At 40.2% G+C, this 18,647-nt stretch overlaps 1 protein-coding gene across 6 annotated transcripts in view; it reads right to left on the bottom strand.

Moving 5' to 3' along the window:
- Nrp1 (neuropilin 1) overlaps positions 1–18,647 on the bottom strand; it is a 139,016-nt gene that overhangs the window by 76,691 nt on the left and 43,678 nt on the right. For all 6 annotated transcript variants that reach the window (XM_005398147.2, XM_005398143.2, XM_005398148.2 and 3 more), the window contains exons 3-4: positions 7,272–7,453; positions 876–1,103 (exon numbers count right to left, since the gene is read on the bottom strand). In XM_005398147.2, coding sequence (XP_005398204.1) covers positions 876–1,103; positions 7,272–7,453 — 410 coding nt within the window. The remainder of the gene's footprint in view (positions 1–875; positions 1,104–7,271; positions 7,454–18,647) is intronic.

The raw sequence follows: 18,647 nt of genomic DNA, 5'->3' as shown, positions 1-18,647 counted from the left end.
ATATCTGTGATTGTTTTGCTTACCTTGTGGCTAGAAAAGTGCCTGGTACATGACAGGTGTTTTATAAATATTTTTTAGTTGTTTTAATTAATTTGAATTATAGGAACAATGAATACAAATGATATTCAGTATGGAGGTGAGTACAATTGCCAAAGACTAAAACTCCACAGAGAGCAAACAAGGAATCTGTCTAAATTAAGAATGCCAAAACAATCACATTCCTTACCTAAATTTTTTAACAATTAAAAGTTACTTAATTTCTCTAGTCCTTTGTCTATACTTTTATAAAATGAGAAGTTTGATTTAAGTGACCTCTTAAGGTCCTAACTTTTGACAGTCTATGAATTAATGACTAGGAGGTAGGTCAATGAGTGAAAAAAGTAATTTGGTTAGGAAAAGTATGTATTATTCCAAAATCTATCTCAAAAATAGCTAAAAAAAAAAAAAACAAAAAAACACACACACACACACAAAAAACACTTGTATAACTTCTCATGGTCTTCCTTTTTTTTTTGGTCTTCTTGGTCTTCTTGAGACAGGGTCTCACTATGCAGTTCAGGCTGGCCTTGAAATCACTTTGTAGCCCAAGCTAGTCTCAAACTCACAACAATCTTCCTGCCACAGCCTCCCGAGTGCTGGGATTACAGGTGTGAGCCACCACACACAGCCTGGTCATCTTTCTTATGTATAAAAGAAAGGGATTGCATATTTCACCCTTTTTCTACACAGAGTTGCATCATTGCTTTGTTTTCCCTTGCCCTTTTGAGCTATTTTTTAAAATTATGCATATATCATGACACTTGTAAACAGATCCTGAGGCCCTTCCCCCAGGCCCCTCCTTCTCATGGATGCTTCTCCCTGCTCTTCGTGCTTACCACCAGGGAATCCATCCCAGAACTCCAGCCGGTCATAGCGACAAGCCATCCCTGCTTGGTTATTTGAATCAAGCTCCAAGTCAAAGCTTTCAAATTCCAGGATAATCTCGGACATCTTTGGTGCAAAGATAATATAAGTACATTCAAGGCTGTTGGGGTATTTCTCAGGGAATCCGGGGGACTTTATCACTCCAGTGGGTGATGTGTAGTTCTGGGAACATTCAGGACCTATGAGTAAAAGAAAAAAAGGAGATAATGAAAATTCCACTGAAATAACTCACTGACAAATAACCAAGGCAAGACAGAACATTTTTCTAATAAAAGTTCACCATTGTAATCACTGTCCTAATCAGGCATTACTCAGCCTTTTCATGTTAGTGATAGGTATGGCAAGTCAAATTCAGATTTATTATGTTCACTTGAGTTTTGCATTTGTGTAGAACAATTTTAAGACTTCTGCTGTTGCAGGAGGAAAAAATGACAAATATAAAATCATGTGGGAACAATGAGTAAGCTGCACAAATCTCGACAGAGCCCTAGAGAAATAATTATAGCCCCTTCAAACTTAAATCTTTAAATCTTGAAGCTGACAGCCCTTTATTGGTGAAATAGAACATTTACAAAGGCAAGGGAGAGAATTCAGTGGAGGGAGTTTGGGTTTCAGATTCCTACACCAGTGACTAAGTAACTGTGCCAGATGTGACCTATGCCTCCTTGACAAACTAAATGTGAAAGGTAATTCGTATTGTACCCGGGGTGAGTGAGTCATTCCAAATGGTGTTGATACAGGTGTGCCAGTACACGTGGCTCTCAGTGAGGGCACGATAAAATGTGATTACAGCCCGTGATGGTGCGAGTCATCTGATATTAAGGCTGGCGTGCTAACCTTTCCCAAAGTATCACCATTCTATAGCTGTTTGTTAGTGGATGAGCAGGCTCATAATGCATACATTTGTAAGGTACACTTTTAATGACTATTCGATATTATCAAGACTTCACAAATCATAGTGATTTGGAATTGGCAATGACAGGGAACACCCTCGCACACGTTGTGGGTTGACCTCACAGTTGTGCGAATGAGCACAATTTCAGTTCACAGTATCTAGTGTTGAATAGGCAGTGTCTACTGCACAATTGAAAACCTGCCCATCTACTCTGACAGGAGGGTATCAACACTGCCCCTCATTACCACCAGCACTGCCATGATTTTCAGATAGCTACACTTAAGCTCTGTGTGAATCAGAATTGAGCTGACCCTTCTAATCTCAGGATCAAATCTGGAGATGTCCGACTCATCCATTCCTTTCTGGCATCTCACGGTTGCTCGCAGGGAGACGTGACGGGCTCCTGCAATGTCACATGAAGACTCATTTCTGAGTAAGGGGGTGTGTTGAAATTGTTCTTAACTGAACCTCCTTCCAATGTGTTGGCAATCACAGGTAACTTACGAGGCATTAATACAGGTGAAATTTCACTAGCTCATCTCTGTTTGGAGGTTTAGGTCAGGATGCTGAATCTCCATCTCAGAGCATCTGGAAAACTGCTGAGAAAACAAACCAGTCGTTTCCTGCCTGCACATGCGTTAGGTGTGTGTGGCACAGGAGATTCAAAAACCAGTCCTTGTGAGGTGGGTACAGTAACCTGGCCCACAGAGGTCTCACTGGTTAAATATACTGCCGAACCTTGGCTGTGGCTCATGCTCCACCACAGTGGCCTCAAAAGATTATTTGCTTGACTCTGGTTAAAAAGTTATTAACATGTTGCTTTTTGTCATCTTAGTTTCACGTGAAGGTTTCAAATCCATTTCTAAATTACTCTGGGGGCCTCTGAGAGCCCAGGGACTATGCCAGTTGGAGTTATCATACTCCAGTTGGAGAATATTTATATTTATATTTATTTATATTTATATCACACATATATTTTGCATGTTATATTTTGGGATTGCTTTAGAATTTTGTTTCTAAGATACAGGAACAGAGGGTCGGGGATGTAGCTCAGGGCACAGTGCCTGCCTAGCAAGTATGAAGTCAGGAGTTTGATTTCTGGTACCAAAAAAATAAAATAAAATATAGGCCCTGGATACCTTCAGCTTCCTCCTAGGGGAGAACTGGCTCAGTTAGGTTGTGGAAGACAAAGCAAACCTTAATGCTGGTACTAATCTCTCCTGTTTAAGTACATAAACTTGTCCAGGTGAGATTCAGACTGAATTGAGAGATAAAAATAAAAACTGAACACATTTCTGTGGGGCCCCCATGCCTGGCCATGCCCCATGTCCTGGAGGGCAACCCCAGGTTTTCTCAAGTGTCTTGACAAGGTGTGTGTGTGTGTGTGTGTGTGTGTGTGTGTGTGTGTGTCCCACAGGGTGAGGAAATAAAGAAAAGCTGAGCACTAGGACTGAGTTCCAGCCCTACCTCTGCCACCGACATACTGCGGAGCCTCAGGCAGCTTCTTAACCTTCCTGATTCTCAAATCTGTGCATAACACAAGATAGTTGGGCTTATGGATTTGAAAATAAAAACCTCGTCCTATTTAAAGATTCTGTAATTTCTTATTTTTCTCCATTAGCCACCAAAGTTTCTCTTCATGTTTTATTGTTTTCTTTTTTCACTATTTCATCCACAGCTGACCAAGTACTTCCTCCAGAAAGGACAGTGGCAGGGCTGGGGTTGGGGGTCTGTGCTGAGCACTCAGGGGTGAGCAGAGTTGTGGGCAGCAGCCCTGTGATCCAAAGAGCAAATGGGCTACAGAGAGCGGGCAACTTCGGAAGCCAGCAAACCCTGGGCTTTGGATGTGCTGCACGAGAGCGAGAGTGTCGTGTACAGCTGCAAGAATGCCACTCTTAGCTGTCAGTGACAGTGGGGACTGGTGGTAATAATAGCAGGATAACATTTTGGTATTGTTATGAAACTTACAGACTCTCAGGCACACAGTGTATATCAAGAGGGCATCCTGGTCTCAATACATGGCACCCCTTGTCCACTCTGAGACCCATAAAAATTGCCACAGCCTCTTCCAGCACCCTGCATCAGAGCAAGAACAAGGAGAGTGACAGGTGGGAGACTGGGTCTCCTACAGAAATTGCTTTGGGTGAAAGGGAATAATCGTTGGGTAGGTGACCCACAGTTTCAGTAGAACCGAAACCACAGTTTCAGTTTCACTGAAACTGTGACCACAGTTTCTGTTCAGAGACCAGACAGAAGGGTAAGTAGGGTTCCTGGGAAGAGAACTAGAAAGGCCCAGGATGACTCCAGGAAGAACAGAAGAGGTTGAGACTGACTTTGCTGGCTGTCAAGCGAGAAGTTTCCTCTGCACTTGCAACTGTAGGTCAGAAACGGCCCAGTCTCTCTGAGAATCGCAGTTCTTTGCTGAAAACCTCAAGGCTAACAGATGAAAGATTAATTTCCTGGTGAATTAACTATGATTAGTACAATTCATGTGTTTTGAAGAAACTTGAAATTTCTGTACCCTAAAAGAAGTGCTATATTTTCAAAAGAATGCAGACTCACAGATTCTATATCATTAAATGATTTTTGAGGAAAAAGACCCATGGCCTACACCTATAGGCTTACATGTATTTTATCAACAATTTTCGTGTAGCATGTGCAGTGAGAACAGAAGATACTTTTTTGCCATTTTCAAGTACTGGTAATTTAATTGTGAAATAAAACATACACGCAAAACAAAGAAAATATCCCATATGTAGAATATTTGAATGTGTACATGCAAACTGCATATACACACATTCTATGTACTGTACACAGTAGACACATACACCTGGGATAACTTGAGTGTATGCATACAGTAAAAAGCAGATTAATTAAAAAGAATATCCCAAGAAGAGTGTACTTCGAGTCAAGTTTCCAAAGATGTCAGCATATCCTGGAAGAGAGCAAGGGCTCTGCATGTTGAAGGCACTGCTTTGTTCACAGTCACTGTAACGCTCTTGTCTGCTGAGCACATTGCACTGTCAGTATCAGGCACTGGCTACATGTTTTCCATCTCATCTGATTTTCCCCACAAGCCAGTATTGGGTACTATTCACCAGTTTTTCGGAGGAAGAGATCGGGGCTCTGTGCATTCATACCAGAATCCAGTGGAGAACGTAAACTAACACTCATGTCTGCTGGGCTTTACTCAGTGCACCATGCTGAGGCTGGAAGCCAGACTGGGGCTGTGGGGGATATGAGTGAGCGCTGTGGTGGACAAAGTCAAGGGCACCACAACCTGATGTCCAGCCTGGGGCAGGGACTAAGCGTTTACCCAATAGGTGATGGAGATCCACTGTAGGCATCTGGAAGTCATGGCTGGAGGCCTGTTTGAGAAGCCATGTGTAGGATTAAGTAGCAGGAAGAGAACCAAGGTTTGACCCTACTTGGTTAATGGTATGGAAGGGAAGCTGGGACTCACTGAGACCTCTGGATGGAAACTAAATAGATGTGCAAGCCATGTTGATGCAGGGAGTAGAGGAGAGAATGAACAGAAGACTTTAGATCCCAAGGCTGGTGTTGGACAGCAGGAAAGGGAAATTATGGCACATTTTGAGACTAACGGAAATGCAGGAAGCTGAGTTCCTTTGGGAGAAAGATGAAGAGTATGAATTATGATCAAAATATATGGTGAATATTTATTTTTTAAAAAAACATTATTATAGTAAAAGACCTATGGTTATTAATGCACCTTAACATACTCCCCCTTGCTTGAACACACTTATCCCAACATTCTTGCCATGTTCTGAAGGAGTTCGGGGTGTCCTCCTTCTTGAGTGTCTTGACAAAGTATGCTTTGAAATACTGTGAAAGCCACTGCCACCTGCCATCTGAGGAAAAGGTAGGGTTGTAAAAACATTACAGTGTGTCCTCATGCACCTTATTCACTGGGCCTGGCACCCTGTGACTTCTGGCCCTTCCATAAAGTCAAAATCGCAGTGAAAGGCAAATATTTTGAATTAATTCAAGACAGTGAGGCTGCCATTATAGTGCAACTCTAAAGACGCTCATGAAAGAGGACTCCCAGAACTGCTTGAGAAAGTTGTAAGAATGGTGGAATAGTGTGCTTGAAGCAAGAAAGAGTACTTTGAGGGAAATTAATGGCAGTACATCTTTCACTGTAATATATAAAATTTAAAAAATATTCGAAAGTTTTGATTACACCTGGCACTGGATGACCTAATGACAGGTCTCTCTCCTCTCTTTCAGCTATGTTCAGGTCTTTGGGAAGTACAGTAAAACTTTGGATTGTGAGTAACTTGTTCTGCAAGTATTCCAGGAGACAAGCAAACATTTCTAATAAATCTTCACTTAATAAATGAGCAAGGTCTTATGATACAAGTAGTATGTGATACTGAATGTCATGTGAGCACAATTAAGCCATTGTTTACCCCCCTCTTGCTTCAGCACTGTGGGTGATCATCTTCCAACAGGAAGAGGTAATGGAGGAGATCTCACCTGCAGGGGAGGAGGAAAAAAAGGTGGAGGAATCTCTCATTTCAAATGAGATTAGGGAGATGTGGAAAATGTGGAAAACTGTAAAATTCTGTAGAAAACACCACCTGAGTAAGGCTGTAGCCGTCCCAGTGACGAAGCTGTTGAGTAATAAGGCAATGCCGTGTTTTCTCAACATGCTCAAAAGGAGGAAAAGCAAGTGTCATCAGGAAGGTTCCTTGTTAAAGTTGCACAAAGAGAAAAAGATTTCACTGAGCCAATAGATAACACCGATTCTGTCAGTGATAGTGAAAGTCCTCCCACACAGTAACCCTCCTCTCTCTTGTCTCCCTCACACCAGCCACCAAGGTTTCCCAAGGTAACTGCAGGTTAATGTGTTTTTTTGTTTATATTTTGCATCTTCTTTATTATTTTGTATTATATTACAATATTGTGATCACTTTTGTATTGATATTTTGGGTCATGGAACAAATCACCTGACTTTCCATTTTTTTCTTATGGGGAAATTCACTCTGAGCTACAAGTGCTTTAGATTACTAGCATGTTTCCTGAGCAAATTATGCTTGCAAACCAAGGTTTTACTGTACAGAAAATGAAGGCTATTCCTAGCTTCTTTTATGACCATTTTTGTCTTTGATAGCATCACATGCAAAAAGTAAGTGGAGATATATATATATATATATATACACACATACATGTATAGTAGGATTTATTTAACAAGTCAAACAGCTCTCAATGCAAGAATACATGTACATATATAATTATCTGCTCATGGTGATGTCATGTATATAGTTTTATACTAAAGGCATTATAAGGCAGTATTTTCTAATGTTTTTATAATGGGACTATATAGCTCTTTATGAAAGGTAAAAGCATAATCCCTGTCTCTTGGGAAATCAAACAATTTTCAATGATTATTTAGTCATGCTTGTTCTTGTGTATGTCTCTCACTCACCTCTCTTGAAAATTTCATAACGAATGGAAAATCCTGCACCATGTGTTTCATAGTCAGAGACAAATTTGATGAAAAGAAATTGTCCTGAAGACACTACCGGGGAAGGAGCAATCTTCCCACAAAACTTTCCCCATAAACGTCCATTTTCATTTTCTCCATCGATGACTTCCACGTAGTCATACCTAGCACATAAACAGGAGCAGAGACATTAGGTTGGCGATAAATACCCTTTCCATTTCAGTAATTTTAAAACTAACATTATCCAGCATAGTCTGCTGAAAAAAAGTGTTGTCTGCATTTGCCACTAAATTACACGGAGGGAAAAAATATCTAGGAAAATGAAATAATTAAAATGGACTACATCATGTCTGTATACATCATCTGGCAACACAGAACTGTTAAGAATAATGGTGTCCATTATACTCACAGACAATGTCAGTTAAAGTAACCAATTAGCAAGAAAAAGAAAAATCTCATGAGCACAATTCTCTATTATTAAATTGTGTCCCTTTGTCTATGGTGGTGGGGTGTCAATACATAATGCTCTGCATTCTTTTCAAACTGTGAAGTTCTTTTATGAATTCAAAATGTCTCCTTAGCTAGGACTCTCCATGAAGAATACTTTGATTTCTGTGAGCAACCCTTTAAACATATGGCCACAGAATAATAAACAGATTCTTCACTATTTAACTCAATTCCACAAACTCCAGACTTCCTAGGGAAAAAAAAAACCTCTCAGTAGCCACTTTCATTGTGAAAAACACAGATTTTCTTCCCCAAACCATACTTGGGTCATAAAATGTAATTTTTCCAACAAGAAAGAAAGGTTTATTTAAAAATGGAAAGTATGTTTGTTTATACCTGAATCTTTAAAGGAATATTGCAGGAAAGAGAACTACAAACCCTTGAAATCATCAAATTTATATGATTAAAAAATTCAGATTTAATAATGATGCACTACAAAGATGTATGATAAAGTGACAATAAAATATTCTAAAGAGTTTATTGAGATAACAGGTGTACTTGGAAGCTTGTTTATCTTTGAAAGATAGAAAACCATTACCAAAAACTAGTATCCCTAAGGAAAATGAGAAGATTTTTGTTTATCTGGTATTATACATTTCTTTAACTCTTTTTCTTTTATTTCTTTCTATTTACAAGTCACCTAAGAGCCAGAGAATCTGATTTGTCTTTATTTTTCTCCTGGAACTGACATGAAAACATTACAACACATTCATTTGAAGTCTTTACTTCTGCGTTTAACTCAGTTCCAACATCCTGGGACATATTAATTTGAGGCATGGCTCAAATAAGACAGTCACATAAATTATATCTGGCAACTGAAAAAAAATCAAAGTGGGGAGAAATCTTCACGCTGACCAATGTCATCTTTAACAATCCCTTTTCAGCTGCACGGGACACATTACTTATGTTTACATAAAGTCCCAGGAGACAACTGCAAAGATGATATCACGAGTTAGAGTGGACAGCTTAAGGCTCTCTAAATTAAAAAGGACATTACCTCATCAGTTAAAATTGTGTGCCAGCTTTGTGTATATCAGGAATAAAATAAAGCTGACATTGATGGAGCTACACATTAACATATATGCATTTCCCTTGTTGCATCTGATATTTCCAGTAGTAATCACTTGGCCTGCTAACCTTGTGTCCCGTTGCAAAACTGTGGAAATACACAGAGGAATTGTTCCTTTCTCAATGCTTTGAGAGATACTTTGCATTTAAAAGAAAACAAAGGAGGAAAGGGAGGAAGAAGAGGAGGAGGAGGAGGAAGAAAACATTAACGCTCCAAGTCCTAACCAGCTTTTATAGTCAACTTGGGGCAGCTAGAAAGAACACCATCTCTGTATTCATTAAAGCCTCCCAAGTTGGCATTTATGGAGTAATTCCCTTTATTGCTACTGCTTCATTGACAAGACAGGTCTGCATGTTTTCCCCCACGCTTTCTCATAATCTGTGATCTGAACTGTTGACTGTGTTTGGTCTGGCAACTGCGCATCCAGCTTTGGAATATAGGCTTTTTACTTGAATCTTGACATGGTCTGAATACTAAGTGGCCAAATCCTGGTACATGCTGCTTTGCAGGCATAAACTGGAGAGGTGGATCAGGCATTTTGAAGAACTAAGGCCATTTCTGGGAGGACCTTTCTCCCAGGTATGAGAGAGCTCAGCTAATATAGTGCCAGAACATTGCAACTCAGAAAAATGCTACTATTTTAATTCACATATCCTCTGATAGTAAATACTAGGCTCTCTTCTTGGCAGCTGCAAAAGATATTTTTTTTTAGTGGGGCGGGGCCTAGCATCCCTTCCCAAGCAGAGAGATAAGTCACTGCGCAGTGAAGTGCCAATTTTAGGAAATCGAACTGTTCAGGGACGCTATAGCTACATTGGTAAACTGGAAAGCTGCTATCATGTGAGCACTTCCCTTCAAGCTACTGTCCAACCAGGCCCCAGGAGCATCACAAGTAGCAATTCTTGTAAATATTCAGGAGGGTGTATTATGAACAAGTTGGGAAGGGGAGTATTGCCAGGGAAGTTAGCGAAGCAGCTTGTGTCTCCCTCTGGAGTTGATACCAGTTCCACTCTGTAAGTTTCTCACTGGCAAACACTGTGCCAAGAATGCAGCTGATGTGCCAGCAGCCCTCCCTAGAGACTCAATGTGTCACCACAGCAACGCACCCAGCCTGCATTGGCCCGAGGCCCAGGATACTGAGTTTGCAAATTTCGATCCCCCAGCCGGCTGCACATTGCTCTGTTGCTGCTGCCGGTGTGGCAAACAATGCAATGCACTGCCTGACGAGTTGGTGTCTCCAGTGGTGAGGACAGAAGCCTGCAAAGGTGAAAGCGAAGGCACCTGTTGGACTCTCGTTGGGAACTGCTGCGCTCCAGCTGTTGGAAGAGAACTGGAAATTGCACCTGAGGAATCAAATTCATAAAAACTGGACGAGGACTGGGAAAGTGAATTCCTTCTTCTCTGTGGGGCTCAGTTGCACTAACAGAATGGTCCAAGAAACAAAGGAGCCTATCAGGGGCCAAAGACCACTGTCCTTCTATGCCAGGGTCCTGAGGCTGGTGCCTGGCTACCCCTGCTCAGTCTTCTCCCCACTTCCCAACGAGGGGATGGAGATATAACGTGGACTTTGAAAACAGACATCCTCCTATTTCTTAAGTCTTTGCCTTAAGCCTTCCCATTGCACAGTAATGGGGATAAGCAGGTAGGAGGACATTTCCTGAGAAGTAATGCAAAGATCTCTACATAACCTTTCTGCAATTAAAAGGTATTTTCCCGTGGTTTCGGTGTTAGGGTGTAATACCTTGACTGGCTCTGTCCGTGAGTGGCCCTGCCCTAAAATCCAAGCTCTTTGAGCTATAGGCCTTTGTTTTTATTGCCTCCCACTTTGCCCTCTCCAGGTATATGTGGGTGGTAGAATATTTTACATCTTAATAGTAATCAAGGGTTAGGTTTCCCAGAAGAATGATAAAACAATAAACATTTCCTTCTAAAAATTCTGAAAAGGATTACGCAGAGATTATTTTACCCCCTTGGAAAGGTTGAATTATGGTTTCAGGAAAATGGCCAAGTAGGAGAAAAAGTGATGGGAAAGGATAAATGCATTTAGTCACTAAAGAGCCATTTCAGACCCTTTACAGGTGCGCAGTGCTGAAGACAGAACACTTGACTTACGTCAGATTTTCTCTTGTAAGTGCAAATGACTCTTTGGTGGAGCCTGTTAATGGCAAGAAAGCAAATCCTCAACAGGGCGCTGTCTGATACAAGGGGCCACTGTTCCAAGTCCTCATCCCAGGCTTCTGGGCATTCTCACATTATCAAGAGGGTGGTTTTAGGTGGTGTCTTTTTCATTTCCTTCCAAGAGATCTACCCCTCGGGCACAGGCACATTTATAATGGAGAAATCTGATACCTGACATCGTACACCGGAGTGAGAAATGATGCTTCTGAACATAATTTTCACCTGCAGAAATATGTTTTCATGGAACTTTGGTTTATTTTGCACAAGGCATTTAACAGCTGTCCCAACTAAACAACCGACAAAGGACTGCAGGGCTGCTGTCTGTCTAAGACTTATCTTACATCTCACCTAGAAGAAACCAGATTTTCCCTCAGGGTATTAGAAAGAGGATTTGGAGACAAAAACACAGAATGATGAGAAGGAGAAGTCAATCCACGGGTCCAATGATTTTGTGTGAGATGTATCCCTCATCTGTCCCACTTGCTTGCAATGTTCTGATTAAGATATATGAAACCCCTTACCAGCCAGGCACGGTGGCACATGCCTGTAATTCCAGTATTTGGGAGGCTGAAGTAGGAGGATTGTTGTGAGTTTGAGACCAACCTAGACCCCAAAGTGAGATCAAGGTCAGCCTGAACTGCACAGAGACACTGTCTCAAAAAAGAAAAATCTTACCATGGTCATAGCCTCTTATTAACAAAAGTACTTCTTAGAAATCTATTCTAAGAGAATAAAGTAGAGCAGTATCAACTATTTATATACATTCACATTGTGGAATATTATGCAGCTGTTAAAAGCATGTTCAATAACAGGGATTTTTTTATAACAGAAAAAATGATTATCTTGTAATTGAAAAAAAGAATATACATTCTCATAGACAGCGTAGTCTCAATTCTTACTCATATGAAGACAAAACATTAGAAGGAAATATATAAAGCTGTTATAAGTATTGATCTCTACCACTTATAGTTATGAGGTTATATTTATTATTCATTTCTATATTATTAAAATCTTACAATGAATCTGTATTCCTTATAATCAGATAAAATTACTGTATTCTTAATAGTACTAACTATCTGCATATAAAGTAGCAAATACCTGCTTGCTCAGAAATAGTTTTATACTCTTGGTTAGAAAATGCTGTCTTTATGAAGTTTTATTGTTTGTTGCCTTTTTTTTAAACTACCACATCCAGGAGACTCTATGATGTTTTTTTTTTTTTGTATCAAGAAGTTAAAATGAATCAAATTATATCTAATGATTTCTAAAATTCTGGAATAATACTCAACATAGCTGAGTAATTTCCAAAATTTAAACTCCTGAGCTTTTGACGGAATCTTGCTTTATTTTACTTGCATATTTCTACTTAAAGTTTGTTTCTACACTTAAAAAATGATTTTTCTTTCTTTAAAGTCAAACATCTGTAGAAAAATGGATGCATCTTGAGATCATAATGTTAAGTGAGATAAATCAGACACACAAGCTTGAATATCATGTGGTTTCTTTTGTATGAGAAATTCAAATCATAAATAAGCAAAATAAAAGAGATAATAGGAAGCAGGGAGGTAAGATCTTTCTCAGATAGGAAGGGGATCACGAGAGGGAGGGAGGGGGAAGGGAGAGGAAGGGAAGAAAATGAAAAAAAAATGAAGATTGTTGTGTGCAGGTGCCAGCTACACAGAAGGAATATAGACAGTATGTACTGAAAACATAGATTAATTAAAAAATCAAAGATTTTCCCAAGTGTTTCATCTATCTCTATCTATCTGTCTATCTATCTGTCATCTATTGTCCTATATACTCTTTTTGTATTATAATCAGGATGGTGTAACACCAGTATTTGATTCAGGGCTTATTTGGGTAGGAGAGTGGTTATTTAAGTAACACTTCCATTTTCCCACCATTGAATTCATAGCAATTTTATCACCCAAATTCAGATTGTGTCTGAGTTGACTGAGAGACCAAGCAAGGTTTTTGCTGTCTACATTGCTCCAAAATGAGCATAATTTCCAAAATTCAGGGATGATCCTCTGGACCCAAGCCACTGAGCTATGAGACAGCACTGCTAGAGGGATTAGAGGATTTCTCATCCCACAGCAGCTGCTGGAGTTACGTACACCAAACCCCACCCACAAAGACCTAGATTGACTATAAACAGAGGGTCGACCCCTCACACCTCAAAACATAAGAAAAGTTTGCAGAAACTTTGTTAATGACATTTTGTTGTGTCACTGCCTTTCTCAGAGACACACCCAGTGTTATTTGTGAGGTCGTGCACAGGCTTCCAGGTAATTCTCCTCCCCCAAATCCCAGTGTCCCATAGTCCTCCAACATGGTCTTCACATCAGGTGCCCTCTTATACAGTTGAAGAAAGGTTTCCATATGTGTCATACTCAAATGACCCATTCTCTAATAATCAAAACACAGTAAGGCTCACAAAGCTAATTTCATACATTAAAAAAATTAATCTTTAAGTTTTGTAAGGTCTTAGTGTCCTAATAACGACTATCATTTCATTGAAGCCATAGAAATCTGATGGTTAATAGGCTAGATACATCAGGTACATGAGTTTAAAGTCCCTGGAAAGAAGGTATTACAAAAATGAAGACAAAATAGAACAGAAAAAAAGCTTTAGTGGAGTACTGTTAAAGAGATATTGATTGTGGGCAGGACTTTGAGGGCTAAAATGGGTCATGGCTGGTCAAGAAGGAAACAAACTGAGACAATAGCATATAGCAGGTTACAGCTGTTACTGTCCTACTGCAAAGGAACAAATGATCACTGGTTTAATGGTTTCAAGCAGCCCCCAGGTGTGAGCTCCCAGTCCTGTGGGCCTGCAGCCAGGTGTGGCCTGCTGTGGCTGGCTCTCCAGCCAGTGTCACAAGATTGAAGTCCAGGTGTTGCCTATGATGATCTCTCACTGGCGCTCAGCATCCTTGCCAAAGCTCTCCCTGCTAGGGCAGAGCTCCGTTCCTTGTTGTTGTGGCCTGCAGATTCTCCTTCTTTGTCTGCTGCCGGTGTGGGCTGCTAGCAGATCCCAGGCACCACCTGTGTTCCATGCAAGTGGCACTCACCCTCTTCCAAGCCAGCCAGACTCTCCTTCACTTTGAATTCTTTTCATGCTTGCTTCAAGACCCTAGGAAAAGCTCAGGCTCTTTTCAGGGTAAATGCACACCTAGGATAATCTTCCTTTCTTGAGGTCAAGTGAGTTGGTTCCTTAATGAAATCTGCATGATTTCTTTGTGCATCACCTAGATTAGTGTCAAATAAATAACTGGGAGAAAGTGTGTGTGCACCAGGGGATGGGGACCAGGGGCTGTAGACCACGCTCAGGTAGGACATAGGTAGATCAGAAGCTGCAATTAGTACCCAAGGCAGGAGGGATCATCCTTTTTCATCATCTGGCAGAGTGTAAAGGAGAGGGGTCCAGAGTAAGGCAAGGGCAAGACTGGGACAGGGAAGTGATGGAGGGGGCCATTTCAATGCCCTCATGTACAAGCTGTTGGGTTAGGAGCCCTGAGTCCACAGGCACCACTGACAGTGAAAAGGAAGGAGGGCTCTGGGCTGAGCCAGATTCCCCTGATGAAAATAAAAACACAAATCCAAAATGGTCCAAGGCATATGTCTAGAGACCAAAAGGTGATAATAATTTAATTTGAAACTGAATATACAAAACAATTGAAGACATGCTTAAAGTAATGCTCAAAATATATGATTTTAATAGGAAATTTTTAGAGTATATTTTTTTTGTTGCTGAGGAATTTTACTTCATAATTAAGATTTATTAGCACAAAAGATTTAGAAAAAAATCTTCACATGGGAGAATATTTCTGATTTAACTCAGATTACAAAACCCAAAGATACATTTTAAGTGGAAGCTAAGGAACATCTTCCTTAAAATAACTGTGCCCTAGAAGTGATGGAGCTTTCTAAGTGTCAGACTCCCAAAGTTCAAGATTTTGAAAATTCACATGCCTTTAATTACAATAAATTCAGTTCCCAAGGAAAACTGTACCATCTGGAAGATGTTAACAATCATTTACAACTTGTTCACCTCTTTATTTCATAGAAAATTTTTCCTCCTTGCCAACTTTCCACTGTTCTCCAGGAAAAACAAATCTTTCACAGGTTGTCTCAAGTTGGCTTTATACAGGAAGTGCAGCCATCAAGAAGGGACAGTGGAGCATTTTGGGCACTTTTACTTCCTTCCTATTTATTTTAAATCTTGAAGAGTTTTTTTTTTTTTCCTATAGTCTCTCTGCTTAGTCTTTTATTAAATTATTTTATTTTCAAATTAATTGAGTCTCTTTCAACATGACCCAATGGAGAGATGGCTTGAATGGTAAGAACTGAGTTCTGGTCCCTGCCCTGAAGTTCAGGAGCCACTCCTGAAACTCTTATTAAATGAGGAGTCCTTTCTAACAAGAATTGTCACTGCTATAGCCTGGACCTGGAGTCCCCCATGGGCCCATGTCTTTAAGGCTGTGTCTCCACCTTGGTGCTATTGGGAAGTGATGGGCCCTTTAAGAGGTGGAGCCTAGTGAGAGGGTTTTAGGTCATTACAGTGTGCCAAGTAGGAAATAGTGAAACCTCCCCCTTTTCTCTTCCTCTCTTTTACTTCCCTGTTACAATGTGGTTTTGTTGTAGCCCAGTAGTTTTGGGCTTTTGCCCCGCCCAGCAGTCCTGGCCGTATACACTGCTTCTCAGTGGGCCCAAAGCCCCACCCTGCCCAGTAGTCCTGGCAGTATACACTGCTTCTCAGTGGGCCAGAAGCAGTGGGGCCAACCATTCATGGACACAAGTCTTCAAACTGTGAGACTCCACTGAACTTGTCTCTTTCTAAGTTGATTTATCTCAGCTACTTACTGTATTAATAGAAAGCCAATTAACACAGTCACCTTCTCTGACATCCCACACAGTGTCAAAGGGAAGCATAAGGCAGAGAAGTGACACTTGCCTCACATTGCGTGTATAAGTTAACTGTGATTTGAATAGATTTTTCCTCACACTCTGCCACTGAATATTGAGGAGCCCTGGGCAGGTCACTTAACCTCTGGAAGTCTAAATTGCTCACCTGTAAAAGACCTATTAACAATTAACTTGCAGAACCAGAGGGAACATTAAATAATATACATAATGCCCTTTGTAGAGGCTTGGTGTTTCCTTTCCAAGGGAGGCTGGAATATGGAAAGAAGGAAAGAGACAAGTAAAAAGCTAAATGGAGCAGAGCTTTGTCTTCTAAAATGTATACTTCCCTGTTCAAACAGGCTGGCCATTTAGCGAGTCCAGGAAATTCAGCTAGCATTACATTCTGGGGTGGGGGGCTATCAGTTCTAGATGACTAACTCTTATAATATACCACAACATCATACTCTGAAAAATATTATTTGGAATGACAGTAGGTCTTGCCCTAGTACTACCACCAGAAATCAATCAATTAAAGCCACAGTCAGTAACAGAGTTAAAGAAAGCAATTTATGTATACCATAGTATGCTGGGGTTTTTTTAAACACTAAATCCGTTAAGTGTTTCCATTGATGTACCCGACTGATTTAATGATTTGCAGTTGGACTGGAGCTATTAGAGTGCAGGGCTGACTTCTCTTAAAAAGCCCCTTATTTGGTATGGTGGAAACACCAGGGTGCAACTTCCAGCTCTGCGAAGACTGGATTGCAGTGGCTCTGGCTTACAGTGTCACAAAATCATAATCCTCAAATTTTCTTTTTAATTCTTTGGAAAGAAGAAATAGAGCCATAATTCCATTTCAGACCATAGGACATAATGTGCTAATTTTAAGAGCTTAAAAAAATCCTTGTGATATGACTAGCAATTATTCAGTGGCGATCTAGCTAGTTTGCTAGGAATGAAAGTTGGCAAATACTTATTTTTTAAGGCTTTTCCCCTTCTCTCCAGTAATTAGTGTAGAACCTTTCTAGCGCGGAGCAGGTGGAATTATTCCCTCTGCAGCAGGGAAGTCCCTGACCCAGAAACCACCAATCAACTCTCCTGAAAAAGTGGGAAGAAGAAACTGCTGAAGAAAAATGGTTTTACTGACACAGACTTGATGGTTGCTTCTACCTTTTAGTGACATCAGTAGTTAAAAAACAAAAAAACAAAAATCAAGGTTAAACTAAATCTTAGGATGGGGACTGGGTCCAGACGCAAGCCAAAATCTGCTCTTCTGCTCCGTAGACCCTCAGGTTTACTTACAGTACAAGCCGCTAAGCTAACCACAACCAAGAAACATGGAGCTTTTAGATATGGGCTTAATGTACTTAGCATGTGGGAATGAAATGCATATGAGAAAAATAGATCATGTCATAGAGAGTTTTCTTTTCCTTTAATCCCTAATATTTATTGAAAGCAGCACGCTGTTTTCTGTAAATCACCTTCAAGTCTCATGCATTCTTTTCCATTTTGTTATTATTTGAAACTCTATGACGTCAGAAGGTGGATGTATCAGTAGTAGACTTCTGGGCCAGTAGAAATCTAGTTACCACCCTGGCAAGTATTCCATATATGCCTCAAATCATATCTATCCTAAATCAATTCCTAATGCAGTGAATAATTTATGTAATGAGAAAAATCTCTGTGCACAGGCAATACTTCAAATGTCAACCTGGGCCCTTTTCAATATGACGATATGCAAACTGCTGCAAAAGAAAATTCAGAGGGTCACTGACTACTGTCTGAACACTTATTTTCATAATTATTTTTCTTTTCACTGATTTGCTTTCCAGACTGAGTAATTCATTGGTATACAGCAAGCATTTAACTATTTCCGCATTCAGAACAAGCTCGTGAAGGAAGAAAAGATTTTAATGACCTAGGTGGCCTCATGATTTATAGGGACCTTAAGGAGTATTTGTGTGTTTAGAAGAAAGGCAAGCAGTGGCGATAAACATTATTGGCAGCCTAAAGAGCAGGGGACCACTGTAGCTAAGTCCAACCATATGACTACATCAACATGCAGCCTGTTGGAATGGGTGCCGTGATTGCTGCATGGATCCAGCTCAGGCATGAGAACACAGAAGCCCCATCTTTCCATTCCTGTGCTCCTCAGTCTCCAAATGACATCATGGTAAGCTTAACAGGGAGGAGAAGAAAAGATGATCAAACTTGGGGAAATAAAATGTAGTATTAGGTGAATGTTTCCAAATGCACTTTTCTCCCAAGCACAATATAAACTAGAAAAAAGGAATGAAAGTTCCCCATCATCCCATAGGCTCAGCTGGAAAAACAAGGCATGTGGGGAAAGGAGAGGGACTGCCGTGTCTCACTTTCTCTATTCTGACTGAATATTCCATAGCAAAAGGGGATTTTGCTTTTCTTTCTACAAGCAAATACATAAATGATATAACTTTCAACTGTACTGAAGCAGTCTAATTTCTTTGAATATTTTTAATGTAGAGGGCTAATGTGGGTTGCACTTTGAATATGCATAAAACTTTACTAAAGGAATTGGTAGTGTAGATAAAGTCACAGGGATAAACAGGAGTAAGCTGGCTTTCTAGTCTTATAAAGTATGTCAAGGAAAAATGTGTTTTTTTCCAAAATAATTAGAGAAGTGCTACACATCATGTTCCTTCCATGAATAGCCACAA

This window comes from Chinchilla lanigera, unplaced genomic scaffold (assembly GCF_000276665.1).
Source record: "Chinchilla lanigera isolate Chin_1 unplaced genomic scaffold, ChiLan1.0 scaffold00061, whole genome shotgun sequence".
NCBI lineage: Eukaryota > Metazoa > Chordata > Mammalia > Rodentia > Chinchillidae > Chinchilla > Chinchilla lanigera.
Note: the sequence above shows the minus strand (reverse complement) of the source record. Positions and strands in the feature narration are given on the sequence as shown.